Source organism: Oncorhynchus nerka, linkage group LG6 (genome assembly GCF_034236695.1).
Source record: "Oncorhynchus nerka isolate Pitt River linkage group LG6, Oner_Uvic_2.0, whole genome shotgun sequence".
In the NCBI taxonomy this organism is placed as follows: domain Eukaryota; kingdom Metazoa; phylum Chordata; class Actinopteri; order Salmoniformes; family Salmonidae; genus Oncorhynchus; species Oncorhynchus nerka.
In genome coordinates this window covers 57,509,043-57,526,990 of record NC_088401.1, presented here as the reverse complement: position 1 = coordinate 57,526,990, position 17,948 = coordinate 57,509,043, and the positions used below count along the sequence as shown (strand labels likewise).

At 43.4% G+C, this 17,948-nt stretch overlaps 1 protein-coding gene across 8 annotated transcripts in view; it reads right to left on the bottom strand.

Moving 5' to 3' along the window:
* Positions 1 to 17,948, bottom strand: part of LOC115130731 (transcription factor COE3-like) — a 120,893-nt gene that overhangs the window by 57,847 nt on the left and 45,098 nt on the right. For 5 of the 8 annotated variants that reach the window (XM_029662143.2, XM_029662145.2, XM_029662147.2 and 2 more), the window contains exons 7-10: positions 4,127 to 4,208; positions 3,878 to 3,995; positions 1,577 to 1,710; positions 715 to 841 (exon numbers count right to left, since the gene is read on the bottom strand). In XM_029662143.2, coding sequence (XP_029518003.1) covers positions 715 to 841; positions 1,577 to 1,710; positions 3,878 to 3,995; positions 4,127 to 4,208 — 461 coding nt within the window. The remainder of the gene's footprint in view (positions 1 to 714; positions 842 to 1,576; positions 1,711 to 3,877; positions 3,996 to 4,126; positions 4,209 to 17,948) is intronic. The other 3 variants (XM_029662144.2, XM_029662146.2, XM_029662150.2) reach the window with 1 other exon arrangement.

Below are 17,948 nucleotides of genomic sequence, written 5' to 3'. Positions count from 1 at the left end.
GTAAGCTGGGTTGGACGGCCCATTGTGAAGTTGTCTATTTGCTCCGCTAACACTTGCATCCGAACTAAGCGGTGCTTTGAACAAAGAGGGGAGCAGGCTGCAGCGAATACCTATGTTTAACAGAAAGCCTTAACGCAGTCCCATCTTTCATCCGCAACGGAGTGACATTTACTTATCTCACTAAACAGCCATCCATCTGACCTTTCTGCAACTTTGAATGGCATCTGGATATTCCAAAGTAATAATCGGTAATAGTAAAGCGCTGATTTAAGGGAGCGATACTCCATTCTGGCGGCAGTCACGCCCGGCATAACAGTCTGGACATCAGACAAAGGCTTGAAGGATAACCTGGGGAAAAACTCCAGCAAAAAAAGAAGGGTAGGCCTCAATGCCCTTGAACAAGGGAAAATGTTTACCACCTTGAAAGGACAGAGGCGAGGTGGGAATGTAGCCACCACTATATGTACGGTAATATATAGCATAGAGAACAATAAATCCTATAGGAAGATATAACAGTCCCATTTTCTATACTCTATATAATGGTTGAATTATGTAATAATGTTTATAAGCAGTTAATAAACAAACCTTCAGATAAAGTGACACCAAGAACATTAAAGGGCAGGAGAGGAGGAAGCAGAGAGATATAGAGAGAGGGCAAAACAACAACAAACAATGGGAGGAGGAAGAGGAAAAAGAAATGAACAGTGATCTTACCAGTGTAGACAAACCGCCCTGGCGCCCCTTTGCAGAACTGCTTGGATTTGTAGGAGAGTGTGACCTCCACGACCCCTGGGATGTGGCGAGGGGGCGTCTGGACCCGGATGGCGTGGGGGGTAATTAGCTGGAACACATCAACACGCACACACTCATTTAACGCTAAGAGCAGTGCACTGTGGGAGGTACGGTCTATTTACGTTACTTGTTATTTATTTACAATAACGTCTTAGCTCGATCTTTCAAGGTAAATTTACAGCATCATCCACAACTCTGTCTATCAAATTCCCATTTTATATTTATAGAAGTCATTTAGCAGACAATAATATCTGGAGCAACTTCCAGTTCAGGCAGTACATATGAACAAACTATGGAACATGGTAAACCCAACGGAATACACACTGATTAAGGCAGTGAGTTTGACAATTAGTTCCATGTGTGTACCGTATGTGTTAGAGATAGAGACTCTGTGGAGGGAAGGTGTCTGCCTGCCTCTAACAGAGTGACCGAGGTCTAAGCACCGAGACAGCCCCTGTCGTCTCTGAAGCAGGTGTTCCTACCTGAACATATTTCAATATTTTATGGCCTGCCTTATGCAGCAGGTCATACTCTTAGTTTCTTCACCTAGACTTTTCAGCTATTCCTTTTTCATGGTTGTGTGTGTGTGTGTGTGTGTGTGTGTGTGTGTGTGTGTGTGTGTGTGTGTGTGTGTGTGTGTGTGTGTGTGTGTGTGTGTGTGTGTGTGTGTGTGTGTGTGTGTGTGTGTGTGTGTGTGTGTGTGTGTGTGCGTGTGTGTGTGTGCGTGCGTGCGTGCGTGTGCGTTTGAGTGTGTGTGTGTGAGTGCGTGTGTATCTGGACCCACCTCACTCCAGACCAGCATAGTGCCGAAGACCACCTGCAGTCCATCAAAGAAGTTGTCTCCGATAATGATGACAGTGGCTCCCCCGGTCGTCCACCCCTCACTCGGGCTGATGGCTTTGATGCAGGGCGTAGCTGCTTCGGAAACACAGACAGCAGGACGGGTATGACTTCTACTTAAAGGGACTTAATCCTCCAACTTGTTTTAAGTACAACCTGGGTTGTCATTTCAATATCACTTAAACTTCTTGCGTTACCAGCTTTCGTTTATGAGTACAGTACATAACTGTAGGCTAAGAGGAATGTTGTCAATGTCAGATTGCAACATGACATATTGCAAGGGTAGCATTAACAAATTAGTGACAACTGTTTTATGTGAATTCTCCAAACAGATTTCTAGTAGTAGTACGGTCCTGCCTACGGTCCTGCCGTCTATGATGTCAATTAGTTCACTCATCAAAAATGCACAGTTATGATTTCTTTCAATTTCAGAGGATCGATAAGCTCAATAGAAACATTACAGTGTCTCCTGCCTGACCAAACTGTGTGTAGGCAGAACAAGATGGAGACAGACAGGCTGACTAACTGGTCCTGTCTCCAGGATATCTGGCCAAACAGCCACAGCACTTGTAAGAGGGGAAAGAGGCCTGTGATCAAATCATTTCTGTGGCTTGCGGTGGAGGTGGGATACCTTTGCCACAGTCTGCTCCCAGATCTTATGCCTGGATTCAAGTCAGGGACAAATGCCAATTCAATTCAATTGATAGGAGTGTAATCCTATATAGGCATACTGGTCCATGGTGTAAAGGTAGTCATGCTAACTGTGCCCTGGAGTGGTGGAACTATTTAGCCTTTGCAAATGTAAAGGTGATCCCTAATTTGGGTTTTCTTTGTTTTTGTCATGAGGTTTTTCTCTACCCAGGCAGAGGGGCATAGGAAACAGACCTTTAAAGAGTGAATTAAGCAATAAGGCCCGAGGGGGTGTGGTATATAGCCAATATACCATGACTAAGGACTATTCTTACGCACGACGCATTGCGGAGTACGCGGAGTGCCTATATTGGCAAAATACCACAAACCAAGAGGTGCCTTATTGCTATTATAAACTGGTTACCAACATAATTAGAGCATTAAAAATACATGTTTTGTCATACCCATGGTATACGGTCTGATATACCAAGGCTACCAGCCAATTAGCTATTAGGGCTCAAACCACCCAGTTTATAAACACAGTGGGCTTCCTCCAATGGGATACTGTATAACTGAGTCTCTCTCACATCATTTAACAGTTGCTGAGGGTGTTGATGGAGTAGAGGCTTTTCCCTGGTAGTCACCTGTCATCGTTATTCAATTCCCTCTGCCACAGCAGTAAACACACAGTCAAACGGGGGACTCTCACAAATGAATTAAACACAATGGCGTGAAACAGACTGTGGAAACGTTGTACATTTATCTAGGAGGGGGGACAGGGACGGTGGAACAAAGACAGGAGCAGATGTCGGCTTTATCGCCTCTGAAAACATCCCGATCTGGCTGAGATGAAAGACTGTGAGATTCCCTAAGTGGGGCCTATGACTTCAGTGATAGCCTCGTGTACTGTACTGCTCTCCTGGCTGCGCTCTGGTGCTGTCAGTGGTGACCAACCATGGGACTCTCTCACGGTGTTTCTATGGATGCCTAAGTACTGTTTATCCAGTGTATCGCAATGCTCTAGTCATCTTTCAACTCAGAAACTTTGAGAAGTAAGTTGAAACTGTTTCACTGTGTGGTCGCTAGGCTGGTAGGTTACAAGGGGACAATGTTTTAATAGTGCTAGCAACTGAACAAGGCAGTTAACCCACCGTTCCTAGACCGTCATTGTAAATAAGAATTTGTTCTTATCTGACTTGCCTAGTTAAATAAAGGTTCAATATATATATATATATATTTGAAGAACAAGAGTACTATTCTTTCTCACTATAAGGCACCATCTTACATCATAACCGCAAACGACGCAGTGAGGTAGATTTGACAATGTGATTATTTTTTATTTTTTATTTTTTAGGGCTTTAGTAATAAGGTCCCCCACTTCAATGAGGATGTCATCATCCTTTTCCAGATGTAAGGATATGGTGTCATTTCGTCCAATAAAGAGGATGATGTGATTAAAAGTTAGTTGTTCATTGGGGCAAAATAAAATGGGGCGCCATCATTTTCACCACAGCTAAAGTTTTTAGACATTGGTACACAGGTGGCCAAAGACACCAAGACATATTGAGGTTTTAGAGAAAGTATCAAGTTGTCTGTAAGTGTGAGATAGTTGTACCTTCAGAGGGGTCCAGGCGTCGAGCCCTCCGGCCATGTTTGGAGTTGTTGTGGACAAACATGTTGTCAGAGACAGCAAGGACATGGCCATCCACATTCACCGTAGTGGAGACCACCACCTGTGAGATAAACAGAGAACCTTTACGATATACTGTTGTTTTTAATGAATGTACCTGGATTGTGAGCAGAACGAGATAACTTGTGTTGTGTGGAACCATAGTGGGAGGTTCAACCATAAATAGGGTCGTACCTGAAACCGTCTCATGTCTCGTGGGTTCCCTGCATTTTTCAAACAATTCTGATTGCATTTGAGGAAGAACTTCAGGAAGAATCTGTAAACACAAGAGAAAAGTACATACATATTACATTGGAACTCTAATCAAAAGGTTTCATTCAAGCACTGAAAACAGTTGATCACATCTAAATGATGGCACAATTATCAATAAGATGCTGTGGGAAATAATAGCTAATACAATTAAATGCAACCATGCTTCATTATGTTGTGGTTGGCCCAAATCAAACGAAGGACATCTCACTCAGTAAATGCTTGAATAAAATCCTGTAAAACATTTGTTTTCATTTAGTCATATATAAAACAACTTTTTCTTCATTTAGTCATATAAAGACAAAAAGACTCATGGTGTCTCATTAGAGTTGGATTTGTCCTTCTTTATGTCCAATCCTTTCTCCCATGTGTTGATTGACTGTTGTTACGGTAACAGAGGGGTATTGATTGGGAATGGATATCAATGAGGATGAGCCGTAATAACCCAGTAGTTGGAGCTAAGACACCAAGCCATACAGTAAGAATGGATTGCCATCTTAATGCATTTCCCACTGCCATGTAACCTCCGCATATCCATCTCCTGGACCATAAGCCCCTTATTTTGATGGAGCGCTTTCTTTTTAATTGCCACATTATTACAATAATAATCCAGGAAGTTAACAACCGGCAAGGTCGCAGACAGCCATGTCACATTAACCAAGGCATAACCTCGTCCGATGCAGCCGCCAATTTTTTTTCCGTTGCAAAGGATGCTGGGAGTCTCCTGTAGTGGAGAGCAGCCCTGTCAGAGAGAAATAAATGGTTGCTATCTGAAGAGAGCATCGATTTCTCCCTAATAAGACAGTAACAATATCTTTAAAACACACACAGTGGTAAGCGAAGCAATTTCCTCATTGCGCAATCAAAATATCTAAACTGCCTTGAGTGGTGGTACAGTGTTAAGCAAAGAAAGAGAAAGGGGGTTGTGAGTTCAAAAGAGCCCTGTTACATAAAGAAATATGGCCTTTTTTTTTTTTTTTTTTTTTTAAATGGCTACTCTATTTAGCTGGTATTGACTGAAACTTTATCTTGGGTGCACTGTAGGCTACTAATGTCCTTTATGACAATGGAATAAAACAACATGGGGAACCCATCCCCAAGCCCAATTCGTATGATATTAGAGTCCTTGGGAGGAGGGATATAGATCAATGGGGATTGAATTAAAACGCAGCTGGAGACAAGGGCCTGGCAAGCCAACCAGCCGCGCTGATATTACAGCTTCAATGTGTTTTTCAATGGAATTAGACCAGAGCAGAGCTCAACCAAGCAGGCACACCAACTCACAGAAAAAGCGAGAATCTGGAACATACCCACTTAAAAGCCCTGGGTAGAGCCAGTTCAGAGTTAAGATTCGCCACAGCTTTCGAAACGACAAGAAAACTGAAGGGAAAAAAACGGAGAACACAAAAATAGGAATAGAGTGATGATGGTGAGGTCCGTGGAGGGGGGAGCATGTGATGTTGTCTCGGCAGCCCTGGATCCTCCATCTGCCACTGGGCAGGAGTTGACAAGGAATGTAAGATTCCAGGTCTCTTCATGGAAAGGCGGCACCCGATCAAAGCCTGGTTCCCTTTGGATTGGTTCTGCTATAGCAGCTCGGAAGCAGTGGGGGTAGTAGCTGCTTGTAGAAGCAGAGGGAGAAGTAACTACTTGTAGAAGCAGGGGAGAAGTAACTGCTTGTAGAAGCAGAGGGAGAAGTAGCTGCTTGTAGAAGCAGAGGGAGAAGTAACTGCTTGTAGAAGCAGAGGGAGAAGTAGCTGCTTGTAGAAGCAGAGGGAGAAGTAACTGCTTGTAGAAGCAGAGGGAGAAGTAACTGCTTTTAGAAGCAGAGGGAGAAGTAACTGCTTTTAGAAGCAGAGGGAGAAGTAACTGCTTGTAGAAGCAGAGGGAGAAGTAACTGCTTTTAGAAGCAGAGGGAGAAGTAACTGCTTTTAGAAGCAGAGGGAGAAGTAACTGCTTGTAGAAGCAGAAGGAGAAGTAACTGCTTTTAGAAGCAGAGGGAGAAGTAACTGCTTTTAGAAGCAGAGGGAGAAGTAACTGCTTTTAGAAGCAGAGGAGAAGTAACTGCTTTTAGAAGCAGAGGGAGAAGTAACTGCTTTTAGAAGCAGAGGGAGAAGTAACTGCTTGTAGAAGCAGAGGGAGAAGTAACTGCTTTTAGAAGCAGAGGGAGAAGTAACTGCTTTTAGAAGCAGAGGGAGAAGTAACTGCTTGTAGAAGCAGAGGGAGAAGTAACTGCTTTTAGAAGCAGAGGGAGAAGTAACTGCTTGTAGAAGCAGAGGAGAAGTAACTGCTTTTAGAAGCAGAGGGAGAAGTAACTGCTTGTAGAAGCAGAGGGAGAAGTAACTGCTTTTAGAAGCAGAGGGAGAAGCAGAGCTTTTAGAAGCAGAGGGAGAAGTAACTGCTTGTAGAAGCAGAGGGAGAAGTAACTGCTTTTAGAAGCAGAGGGAGAAGTAACTGCTTTTAGAAGCAGAGGGAGAAGTAACTGCTTTTAGAAGCAGAGGGAGAAGTAACTGCTTGTAGAAGCAGAGGGAGAAGTAACTGCTTGTAGAAGCAGAGGGAGAAGTAACTGCTTGTAGAAGCAGAGGGAGAAGTAACTGCTTTTAGAAGCAGAGGGAGAAGTAACTGCTTTTAGAAGCAGAGGAGAAGTAACTGCTTTAGAAGCAGAGGGAGAAGTAACTGCTTTTAGAAGCAGAGGGAGAAGTAACTGCTTTTAGAAGCAGAGGGAGAAGTAACTGCTTTTAGAAGCAGAGGAGAAGTAACTGCTTTTAGAAGCAGAGGGAGAAGTAACTGCTTGTAGAAGCAGAGGGAGAAGTAACTGCTTTTAGAAGCAGAGGGAGAAGTAACTGCTTTTAGAAGCAGAGGGAGAAGTAACTGCTTTTAGAAGCAGAGGGAGAAGTAACTGCTTGTAGAAGCAGAGGGAGAAGTAACTGCTTGTAGAAGCAGAGGGAGAAGTAACTGCTTGTAGAAGCAGAGGGAGAAGTAACTGCTTTTAGAAGCAGAGGGAGAAGTAACTGCTTTTAGAAGCAGAGGAAGTAACTGCTTGTAGAAGCAGAGGGAGAAGTAACTGCTTTTAGAAGCAGAGGGAGAAGTAACTGCTTGTAGAAGCAGAGGGAAGTTGCTTAGAAGCAGAGGGGAGAAGTAACTGCTTGTAGAAGCAGAGGGAGAAGTAACTGCCTTTAGAAGCAGAGGGAGAAGTAACTGCTTGTAGAAGCAGAGGGAGAAGTAACTGCTTGTAGAAGCAGAGGGAGAAGTAACTGCTTGTAGAAGCAGAGGGAGAAGTAACTGCTTTTAGAAGCAGAGGGAGAAGTAACTGCTTGTAGAAGCAGAGGGAGAAGTAACTGCTTGTAGAAGCAGAGGGAGAACTGCTTGTAGAAGCAGGGGAAACTGCTTGTAGAAGCAGAGGGGGAAGTAACTGCTTGTAGAAGCAGAGGGGGAAGTAACTGCTTGTAGAAGCAGAGGGAGAAGTAACTGCCTTTAGAAGCAGAGGGAGAAGTAACTGCTTGTAGAAGCAGAGGGAGAAGTAACTGCTTGTAGAAGCAGAGGGAGAAGTAACTGCTTGTAGAAGCAGAGGGAGAAGTAACTGCTTTTAGAAGCAGAGGGAGAAGTAACTGCTTGTAGAAGCAGAGGGGAAGTAACTGCTTGTAGAAGCAGAGGGGGAAGAAACTGCTTGTAGAAGCAGAGGGGAAATGCTTTGTAGAAGCAGAGGGAGAAGTAACTGCTTGTAGAAGCAGAGGGAGAAGTAACTGCTTGTAGAAGCAGAGGGAGAAGTAACTGCTTGTAGAAGCAGAGGGAGAAATAACTACTTGTAGAAGCAGAGGAGAAGTAACTGCTTGTAGAAGCAGAGGGAGAAGTAACTGCTTGTAGAAGCAGAGGGAGAAGTAGGCTTGTAGTAGCAGAGGGAAGAAGCAGAGGGAGAGTAACTGCTTGTAGAAGCAGAGGGAGAAGTAACTGCTTGTAGAAGCAGAGGGAGAAGTAACTGCTTGTAGAAGCAGAGGGAGAAGTAACTGCTTGTAGAAGCAGAGGGAGAAGTAACTGCTTGTAGAAGCAGAGGGAGAAGTAACTGCTTGTAGAAGCAGAGGGAGAAGTAACTGCTTGTAGAAGCAGAGGGAGAAAACTGCTAGAAGCAGAGGGAGAAGTAACTGCTTTTAGAAGCAGAGGGAGAAGTAACTGCTTGTAGAAGCAGAGGGAGAAGTAACTGCTTGTAGAAGCAGAGAAGGTAGAAGCAGAGGGAGAAGTAGCTGCTTGTAGAAGCAGAGGGGAGAAGTAACTGCTTGTAGAAGCAGAGGGAGAAGTAACTACTTGTAGAAGCAGAGGGAGAAGTAACTGCTTGTAGAAGCAGAGGGAGAAGTAGCTGCTTGTAGAAGCAGAGGGAGAAGTAACTACTTGTAGAAGCAGAGGGAGAAGTAACTGCTTGTAGAAGCAGAGGGAGAAGTAGCTGCTTGTAGAAGCAGAGGGGGAAGTAGCTGCTTGTAGGAGCAGAGGGGGAAGTAACTGCTTGTAGAATTAGAGGGAGATGTAGCTGCTTGTAGAAGATGACAAGACGGAAGTTGAATGCTGATCTCAACTTTGACAAATGGGAATGAGAGAAAGTGGTCTGTTTTTAGGTCAAGCTCTTGCTGTAAACTGTGTTACTTCACAGCTGCACAATGAATCTGTCACTAAAGGGTTACCCAAACCCATCAGAAAACTGTTTTACTTCACTTAGATTGTAAATAAGAAGTACAATTCTGTATGATTGGACAAATTCCAATCCCTTGTTTATAAACCACCAGGGTTTTCATTATATCAGAAATATAATGACTATACACCCGTTCTATTGGCCTATATTAAGAGTATGAGCATTGAAAAGCCGTTCGAAACCAGACTTGCAGAGATTCTTTTGTTTTAGCTTTCAAATTGGGAGAAAATTTTAAGTGACAGTTTATACGAGACATATGATGCTGAGACATCCTTATCATATCAGAAGAGACTAGAGTTAGTGGGAGAAAATGACTCTCAGGCTTTTGGAAGCTGCACCGCTCAGCACTGGAGCCCATCAACATTTTGACCACGTTTCACCATATATTTCACTTCAAATATTCAATACTCTCTTCTACTGTTATCTCTCCAGCTTCAGTCTCTAGGGTATCTGTGACAATCCAATGAACTTACACACCTGATTGGAAGTTATTTCAAACCTCCTTTCTCAGATAAATATACACATATAATAATCACGTAGGCAAAATTTAGAGAAGGACAGAAGGGAGGAAAGCCAGGGAGTAACTTGTCCTTCTCTGTTCAACTCCTCCCTCCCTCGGTATTGAAAACATATTAAACCACCATAAATAATGAATGTCCATCTACAGCCACGGCTTCGTTATTAGTTCCAGGCTGTTTTTCCCCGTCTCTCCTCTGCTCTTAACAAGTAGGTAAAAGCCTTGTAAGCCGTCACCTCATTACGCTGCCCTGCAATCAATTACAGAGGTGTGTGTGGGCCTGCCAGCCTCTAATGTGGAGCTGTGGCTAGTGGCAGGAAGTCCTGCTGCTGTAGTCGTGCTAGGCTAACCTAGTCGTTCCTTTCCTCTATCTTTTCTCAGTTTAGGCTGAGTTCCCATTCTTCTCAAGGCATCCCTTCCTTGTCTCCTTTTGTCCTTGTCTCCTTTCATCAGTGACAGCTGATAGACGAAAGGACTGGATGGGTTTACTACTCCATCTCAGTTTTATCTTTCAAGACCATCTGCCCATAAGACCTTCTGCCCATAAGACCTTCTGCCAATAAGACATTCTGCCCGTAAGACCTTCTGCCCATAAGACATTCTGCCCGTAAGACATTCTGCCCATAAGATCTTCTGCCCATAAGACATTCTGCCCATAAGACCTTCTGCCCATAAGACATTCTGCCCGTAAGACCTTCTGCCCATAAGACATTCTGCCCGTAAGACATTCTGCCCATAAGACATTCTGCCCGTAAGACCTTCTGCCCATAAGACATTCTGCCCGTAAGACCTTCTGCCCATAAGACATTCTGCCCGTAAGACCTTCTGCCCATAAGACATTCTGCCCGTAAGACATTCTGCCCGTAAGACCTTCTGCCCATAAGACCTTCTGCCCATAAGACATTCTGCCCATAAGACATTCTGCCCGTAAGACCTTCTGCCCATAAGACATTCTGCCCGTAAGACCTTCTGCCCATAAGACATTCTGCCCATAAGACATTCTGCCCGTAAGACCTTCTGCCCATAAGACATTCTGCCCGTAAGAACTAATGCCCATAAGACATTCTGCCCATAAGACCTTCTGCCCATAAGACATTCTGCCCGTAAGACCTTCTGCCCATAAGACCTTCTGCCCATAAGACATTCTGCCCGTAAGACCTCCTGCCTATAAGACCTTCTGCATATAAGACTTTTTGCCCATTAGACCTTGTTGACGTAAGGGAGAGGAGATGTGACTATTGGAACGCAGCATGCAGTTAGTCCAAATACAACAGCCTTATGAATAACCTTGGCAACAGAAGCTGAACAAAGCGGCAGTAGGCCAGGACGGGGGAAATGAATTAAACACCGAATGTAAAGACCAAGCATCCTAAGAGCCCCTATAGGAAATCACTATGCGGGCCCTCTGACTTAAAATATTACAAAATGAGAGCTGTGAAAGCATTGAAACACTGGATGCAGTGTATTGTGTCAAAGGAATAAAGCTTGAGATATTTCATATTATGTACACTAAAGCTGAATGAGCCTGAGCAGCATCATTTTCATTACAGGGATGTGAGCTGAGGTCCACTCTGAATGATGTCACTCTGGGGCCACACCCATAGCACTATACTGAAGCAATTATGTCTGGCTCAAATAACAAGGCCCTCCTGACTCCATACAATGCACACACACATACACACAGACACAGACACACACAGACACACACAAACACACGACACACACACACACCTTCCCCATCTTTCACTTATTGCGTTAGGCAAGAAGAAGAAAAAAAATCAATATTTCAGCAGGGTATTTTTAAAAGCTGCCGCGTTACCAATTCTGACCCACAATTTGCTTTGAGTGTTTGCTGCTTTTTATGAAAAGTCAGAGCCATGCGGTGGCGTTTACTCTACAATGAGATAGCGCCTCAGATTCTTTGAGGTCGACTTCTCCAATTTTTTAACTAAGGTTGGAGCCAGTTGAGAGATGACACGCTACTGAATTGCTTTACAGTATAACTGAGAGAAGGTCTATCCCAACACTTGGATTGGACCCAGAGATTCACAGTCTGCCCAGTGCATTAAGACACTGAAACACAATTAGCTATGTCACTAATTGTTTCACAATCAGTTGTCATTTGATTTGATCTAGTGTACATTCATTATTGTTGTGCTGCTAAATTCAGGGAACATTGTTCCTCAACATTAGAAGGAACCATATTCCACACAGTCTTATTACAGTAACTAATATTTACTCTTCTGTGTTGAAAACAAATGCCTTCCTCCAATTATTACTGACACATTCTGAGGAAGCTCCTGTACAGCTAATTAGGCTATGAAACGGCTGGAGTTAACAATATGGCTCAGTGTGTGTGTGTGTGTGTGTGTGTGTGTGTGTGTGTGTGTGTGTGACCCCCCTTCTGCCAACTCTCCAAGACCAGGGTTCTCCTCAGCTCTGCTACATGCCATCAATAATTCAGTAGCCAAGATGGCAATTACAGGACCATGTACAATCAAACTAAATATTTGATGAGGCACTAAAACAGTCACTGGAACAGATCCCTCTCTCTCTCTCTCTCTCTCTTTCTCTCTCTCTCTCTCTCTCTCTCTCTCTCTCTCTCTCTCTCCCTCTCTCTCTCCCTCTCTCTCTCTCTCTCTCTCTACACAAACACACACACACATTCTTGACTGTCTATTGTCTTAAGTGTCTTAACAACACATTATGGCTCTGGTCCCTTATCCCCCAAACTTTGCCAGAGACACAAAAGCAGTTTATTCTGCTAAGAGTGTCTTGCACAATTCATTTTCTACTTCTAAAATATTGAGTGGCCACATTATGCGTTCTATAAGGGTCTGTTTCACTTCCAACATATTAAGGAATGCTGTCTCTCTGCCTGGAAATGAACACAGTACAAGAGGAGAATTCATCAATACAGACAGATGGCATTAAATATCTGAAAATCAAATCCATTTTAATTGATCGCAATAAAAACCAGCACCAGGCCTTTACCTCACCTTTCATCTTTGATCAGAGGCAGATTATTCAACATTAAAAATAATGTGACATAATATCCATTACTGCTGAAAATGTTTGGGATGAAGACTTTGTCTGAACCTGGTAAATTGGCGGCTGGCCATTTCCATTATAGGATAAAATAACTCTGCTACTGTATAAGAGATGATACATAATTAGATCATAGAAAATATCTGACTATACTAAATCAATATTTAATTTATCATATCAACATTATCCTTTCGAAAGCAGTCCTGATTTGTTATAGTAAAGTGTTACGGTAGTGTTACCAGCTTGTGAAAAATGTTGCCGTGTGTTCAGCAAAATCTGTCTCTGTTTCCAATTTTAATGTGAGATCTATCGTTGAAAAACACATGTAGAATTCCTGGAGCACAGATATGAACAGAACATCCCATCATTATTTCATACAGACAGCGTGACTGGCTCTATTCTGAGGGTGGCTGTGAGAAAGTGCTTTGGTGCACAGAGAGAATGGGAGTTTGTTTGTTTGGCCAAGTGAACCAGTGTTCCTCCACAACCTCCTGTACGTTTGTACTTAACCCGCCTTCGAATCCATGCACAACACACACGTGCACACACACACTCACTCGCATTCAAACACACACACACACACACGTACACACTCTTCTCCGCTGCACTCCGGTTACCTCTGGTCCCTCCTCAGCTTTGTTTTGACCCTGTTGCCATGGCAAAGAACATATTGTCTCTCCAATCGAAATCACTCTATGACATAATGCTCTAACGAGAGAGAATAAAATATGTGACTTGCCGTGACCTCATGGTCCAGCCATGGGTTAGAAATTGTAGCAAGCTGCAAAAATCAGTCCTTTGGTTCCACAACCCATAATAATTTCACACACCAGAAAGATCACACTCCCCTGTTACATATGAGTGTAATTGTATCAAACACCTTTAAACCTCGGTACTGTTTGGAAAGTTTGAAAAGGTAGAAGAGACATGCTGCCGTTATCTCTGAGGTGTTTTGGAGGTAGAGTGGGAACGGTGAACAGATGTATTCGGGTTGTGTATTCAGAGCGTCAGATATAGAACCACAACAAACGCTGTGCATCAAAAGCAGAGGCTGAGAGCTCAAACTGAGGAATTCAGCAGGAGTGAAACAGCAGGTGGATACACACACACACACACACTTACACACACACACACACACACAATGTGATGAGTGAAACAGCAGGAGGAGGTTGCACACACAAGCATGCATGCATAGGCTACACACACACACACAAACACACACACAGACCCTATGATAAGTTCCACAGCAGGGGAAGAATCCCCACAATGAGAGGTAAAGCCCTGAACAGCGATGTATGGAGCTGAATGCAGAAGCAGCTCTTTCATAGAGGTGGCGTTGAATAATTCATTGAATCATTAACTTGACTAGGTCTACTGACAGCTTGAAACTGGAGGGTTAAAACATCAATTGAGTCAATTTATATCAATTCAATCTCTTTGAGTAAGTCTGAACCCATTTTTTAAATGTTTGACATCATTGTCAAGACAGATGAGGCATCTGTCTGGAAACATCTTTCTGTCTGGAAATATTATTACTCTATAGAATGAGCCTGCAAGCCATTTCCATATGATAGGAACTTTCACCATATTGCTTATACTTATCCAATCCTCCCAGATCTATAAATGCCTAGGGGGAAGGAGCTACGGGTTGTTTCTGTGCCAGGCATCAGAGAGTAGAATTCAAGCACATCCCCCGTATGTCAGCTGGTCAAAGTCACAGACCTGTGGCTACCAGATAGCCTCGCCTCCATCCTCCCTCACATCTCTACAATCACCGTCTAGACGAGAGAGAGGACAGGCTGTCCAACAACCTTTCCGGTAGAGGAAGAAAAAATAAAATCCCTCCCTGACACATTGATTGACAGCTCCATCCAGGCCCCAGTGCTGAAATCAAGCTGTCAGTCTGGGGGCGGTGACAGAGGAATTGTCCTCTCTGATTTAAATACCGGCCATAATAGGCCGCCATCTATCACGCCTGCCGCCCAGGTTATTCTCAGACACATACATTAGCCCTTGGCCCAGATAGGAATGTCACCAGATTAAACATCCAATTTGTTAACTGGCCGGGCCAGAGGTGCTGCTTTTTGACAGGACTTACAAACAAGCACAAATGGCCCCATTTTTCACACCGGGGCCTGCAGGCTTTTTAATGCAGAGTGGGCCTCGGGCCTAGCGCCAGAGCAGGCAGGCTGTCGAGGTAGACAGAGGGAGCAGAGAGGACTGCTTGTAGAGTGGTAACACACACACACACACACAAATAAATACACACACACACAATCACAGACACTGGAGTAACAAAGAGCTGAACACCATACACCTGATGACAGTTTTTTTATCCAAACCATGTCTGTTATTCACCAATAAATGGCATCTATCCTGATTTTAGAGGAACAACCTCACAGTACCAGTACATACTGCACACTCAGTGCATGGCAGAATCAATCAGGCCTAATCCTCTGCTGTAGCATGCTAAGGACTAAGGAGAGGGAGATTCACTGTATACTTGAGATGAAGCCATATATTTCAGTCAATGAGGGGCCTATGGACAGATTGCGAGCATATTGGTAAACAGAGGGAGAGACGGACTAGCAGATGCCACCAGTTTAGACCCTGCAGACTGGGATCAGTGTGAGAAATATGGGGATGTAAGGCAGACACCAAGCACAGCCAGAGCCATGGAAACGGCCCACAGGGAGACATCTTACTTGGAGGAGAGGGAGAGGAGATATGCTGTACTGTAAAAAAAAAATACAAAAAATTGTAGACCACATTTATACATACTGTACTGCAGTGTAATGTAACTGGAAAAAGGGACTGAATCCAAGTCCCATCATTAAGCAGGCTTCAACCAAGATGTATTGTATATCAACTTCCTGTATAGGAGAGTAATATGACCACAGAACTACAGAACAGAAACAAGAAAAATAATTTGTGGTTCTTTTCAGTCACAGTTCAGGTTCCAGTGAGTTGCCAGATATGCTTTTATAATAATAACAATAGATGAATATTAACCACAGAAAACTAGTAGGGTATTTTGTCTCTCAGAAAAAGAATGCAAATTATAATGGTCTGAGAAATGGACCCTACTAAGTAATATCATTTCTCTCACACCAACAGACAGGGTCTTTTTATGATTTCAAAACCGTTCTTCGGGGAAAGAGTGATTTATCCCTCACTTTGTCTGTCAGACAAATGTTTCTCTTTATGGCTATTACTATTCCAAACGGGGCCTGGCGTCAGAAAACTAATATACTGCGTGAAGTATTTAATTAAGTATCTGGGCAGAGATGGGTGAGCGTCTTGCTTTATTGAACCAAAATTAAAAATAACTCTCCCATTTGAATAAATGGCCTGGGGGTTGCCTCTCAAGCGTTTAATTTTAATATCGCTCATGCCACTTTAACCTTTTCAAGCGCTGGCCCCTTCAATTGTTTGTGAATGGAGACAGTACGCCGAGAACGCCTCTATAGACAACAGAGACTTCCTCCCCTGTCACCTGACTAGGGAAAAACATGTCAGCCTCCTAGTTGTTCTGTTTGTTTGTACTCCTTGTGTGCTGAAGAGGAGATAAGACAAAGAAAAAGGGAGGAAGGAAGGAGGGAGGAACAAACCGATATATAGGCAGTGATACATTGATAGAAGAAGCATAATGATGCAATCGTTACAAAGTCTGTGTAATTTACGCCCGCCTTTGAAGTCGGCGGAGAACCCAACCATGTTAGACTGCCTCAAACGGTAGGTTTAATCAAACACGACTGGAGCCCAAATAAAAGGAGGAGGAAACTTCATCCGGGAGTCAACACAGCACAAAACAACACCTAATTGGAAAAAACAACGCCGGGGCTTGGGTAGAGAAGACGTTTGTTGTTGTGTTATGCTCCTTTTCTAACTGGGGCTCTCATTTCAGACATAGGTTTTTAACTCACAGAGAGAGATAGCCCAGTGATATTCTCCATCTGTTTGGCTCAAGACTTCTCTCAGCTGCTTTGGGAATGAGGCGGTCATGGACAAGGTGAACTCCATCACGCCATCTGCCTGGACCTTGGCCTGGCCCTGGACACCATTAGGGGCCAGTTGCAGTCATCAAAAACATCTCCTCCCAGTCTCACTGAGCAGATTTAGCTTCATGAATACATTATGTTTCCCGGCTGCTTGGATAAGTAGAGAGAAATGGGTGTTAAGGTTGTGATTATCGTTTCGATACCTTTTGGCTCGGGTTTTAAGAGCAAAGTATGTACGTTTTTTAAATCTGTCGCTACGTGAAGTGGGTCCGGTAACTATGGCCCAGATTCAAATGAACCTGCCTTAGCATTAATGTTATGCAGGACCTGTGAGTACAAAGTGTGACATTTTATTTGTAAGAGAATAATGAATCAAAGTAAGAGATTAGTGAAAAAATGACAGTTAGTCGAAGGCATTTCTAAACTGAACAAAAATGTAAATGCACCAGGTAAAGTGTTCACCACATGTTTCATGAGCTGAAATAAAAGATCCCAGAAATGTTCCATACGCACAAAAAGTGTATTTCTTTCAAATGTTTTTCACAAATTTGTTTACATCCCTGTTAGTGAGCATTTCTCCTTTGCCAAGGTAACCCCTCCACCTGACAGGTGTGGCATATCAAGAAGCTGATTAAACAACATGAACATTATACAGGTGCACCTTGTGCTAGGGACAGTAAAAGGCCACTCTAAAATGTGCAGTTTTGCCACACAACACAATGCCACAAATGTCTCAAGTTTTGAGGGGGCGTGCAATTGGCATGCTTACTGCAAGAATGTCAACCAGAGCTGTTTACAGAGAATATAAAGTTAATTTCTCTACCATAAGCCGCCTCCAATGTAATTTTAGAGAATTTGGCAGAACTGTACGTCCAACTGGCCTCACAACCGCAGACCACATATATGGCATCGTGTGGACGAGAGGTTTGCTGATGTTAACGTTGTGAACAGAGTGCCCCACGGTGGTGGTGGAGTTATGTTATGGGCAGGCATAAGCTATGGACAATGAACACAATTGCATTTTATCGATGGCAATTTGATACCGTGACGACATCCTGAGGCCCATGGCGAGGCCCTTTTTTTGTAGGTATCTGTAACCAACAGATGCATATCTGTATTCCCAGTCATGTGAAATCCATAGATTAGGCCCTAACGAATGTATTCCAATTGACTGATTTCCTTATATGAACTGTACCTCAGTGAAATCAATGAAATTGTGCATGTTGTGTTTATATTTTTGTTCAGTATATCTCTTTCATATAAGCCTGTGAGAAAATAGTCACGAACACGGACCATGTCTGCTGTGCGCATCAGTGGAATCCATCCTAACTGCCCCTGACCTACACTGGAGAGTTCCACTCCCAGTGTGGGAGAATATAGTTCCTACTAGAATGGACTGCAGATGAGTCAGAGTATGAAGGAAAACATATCCTCTCGACACTCTAACAATACCACCAATGAGTCCTCAGCACACCAGTAATGAAACATTAAATAATCCATTGA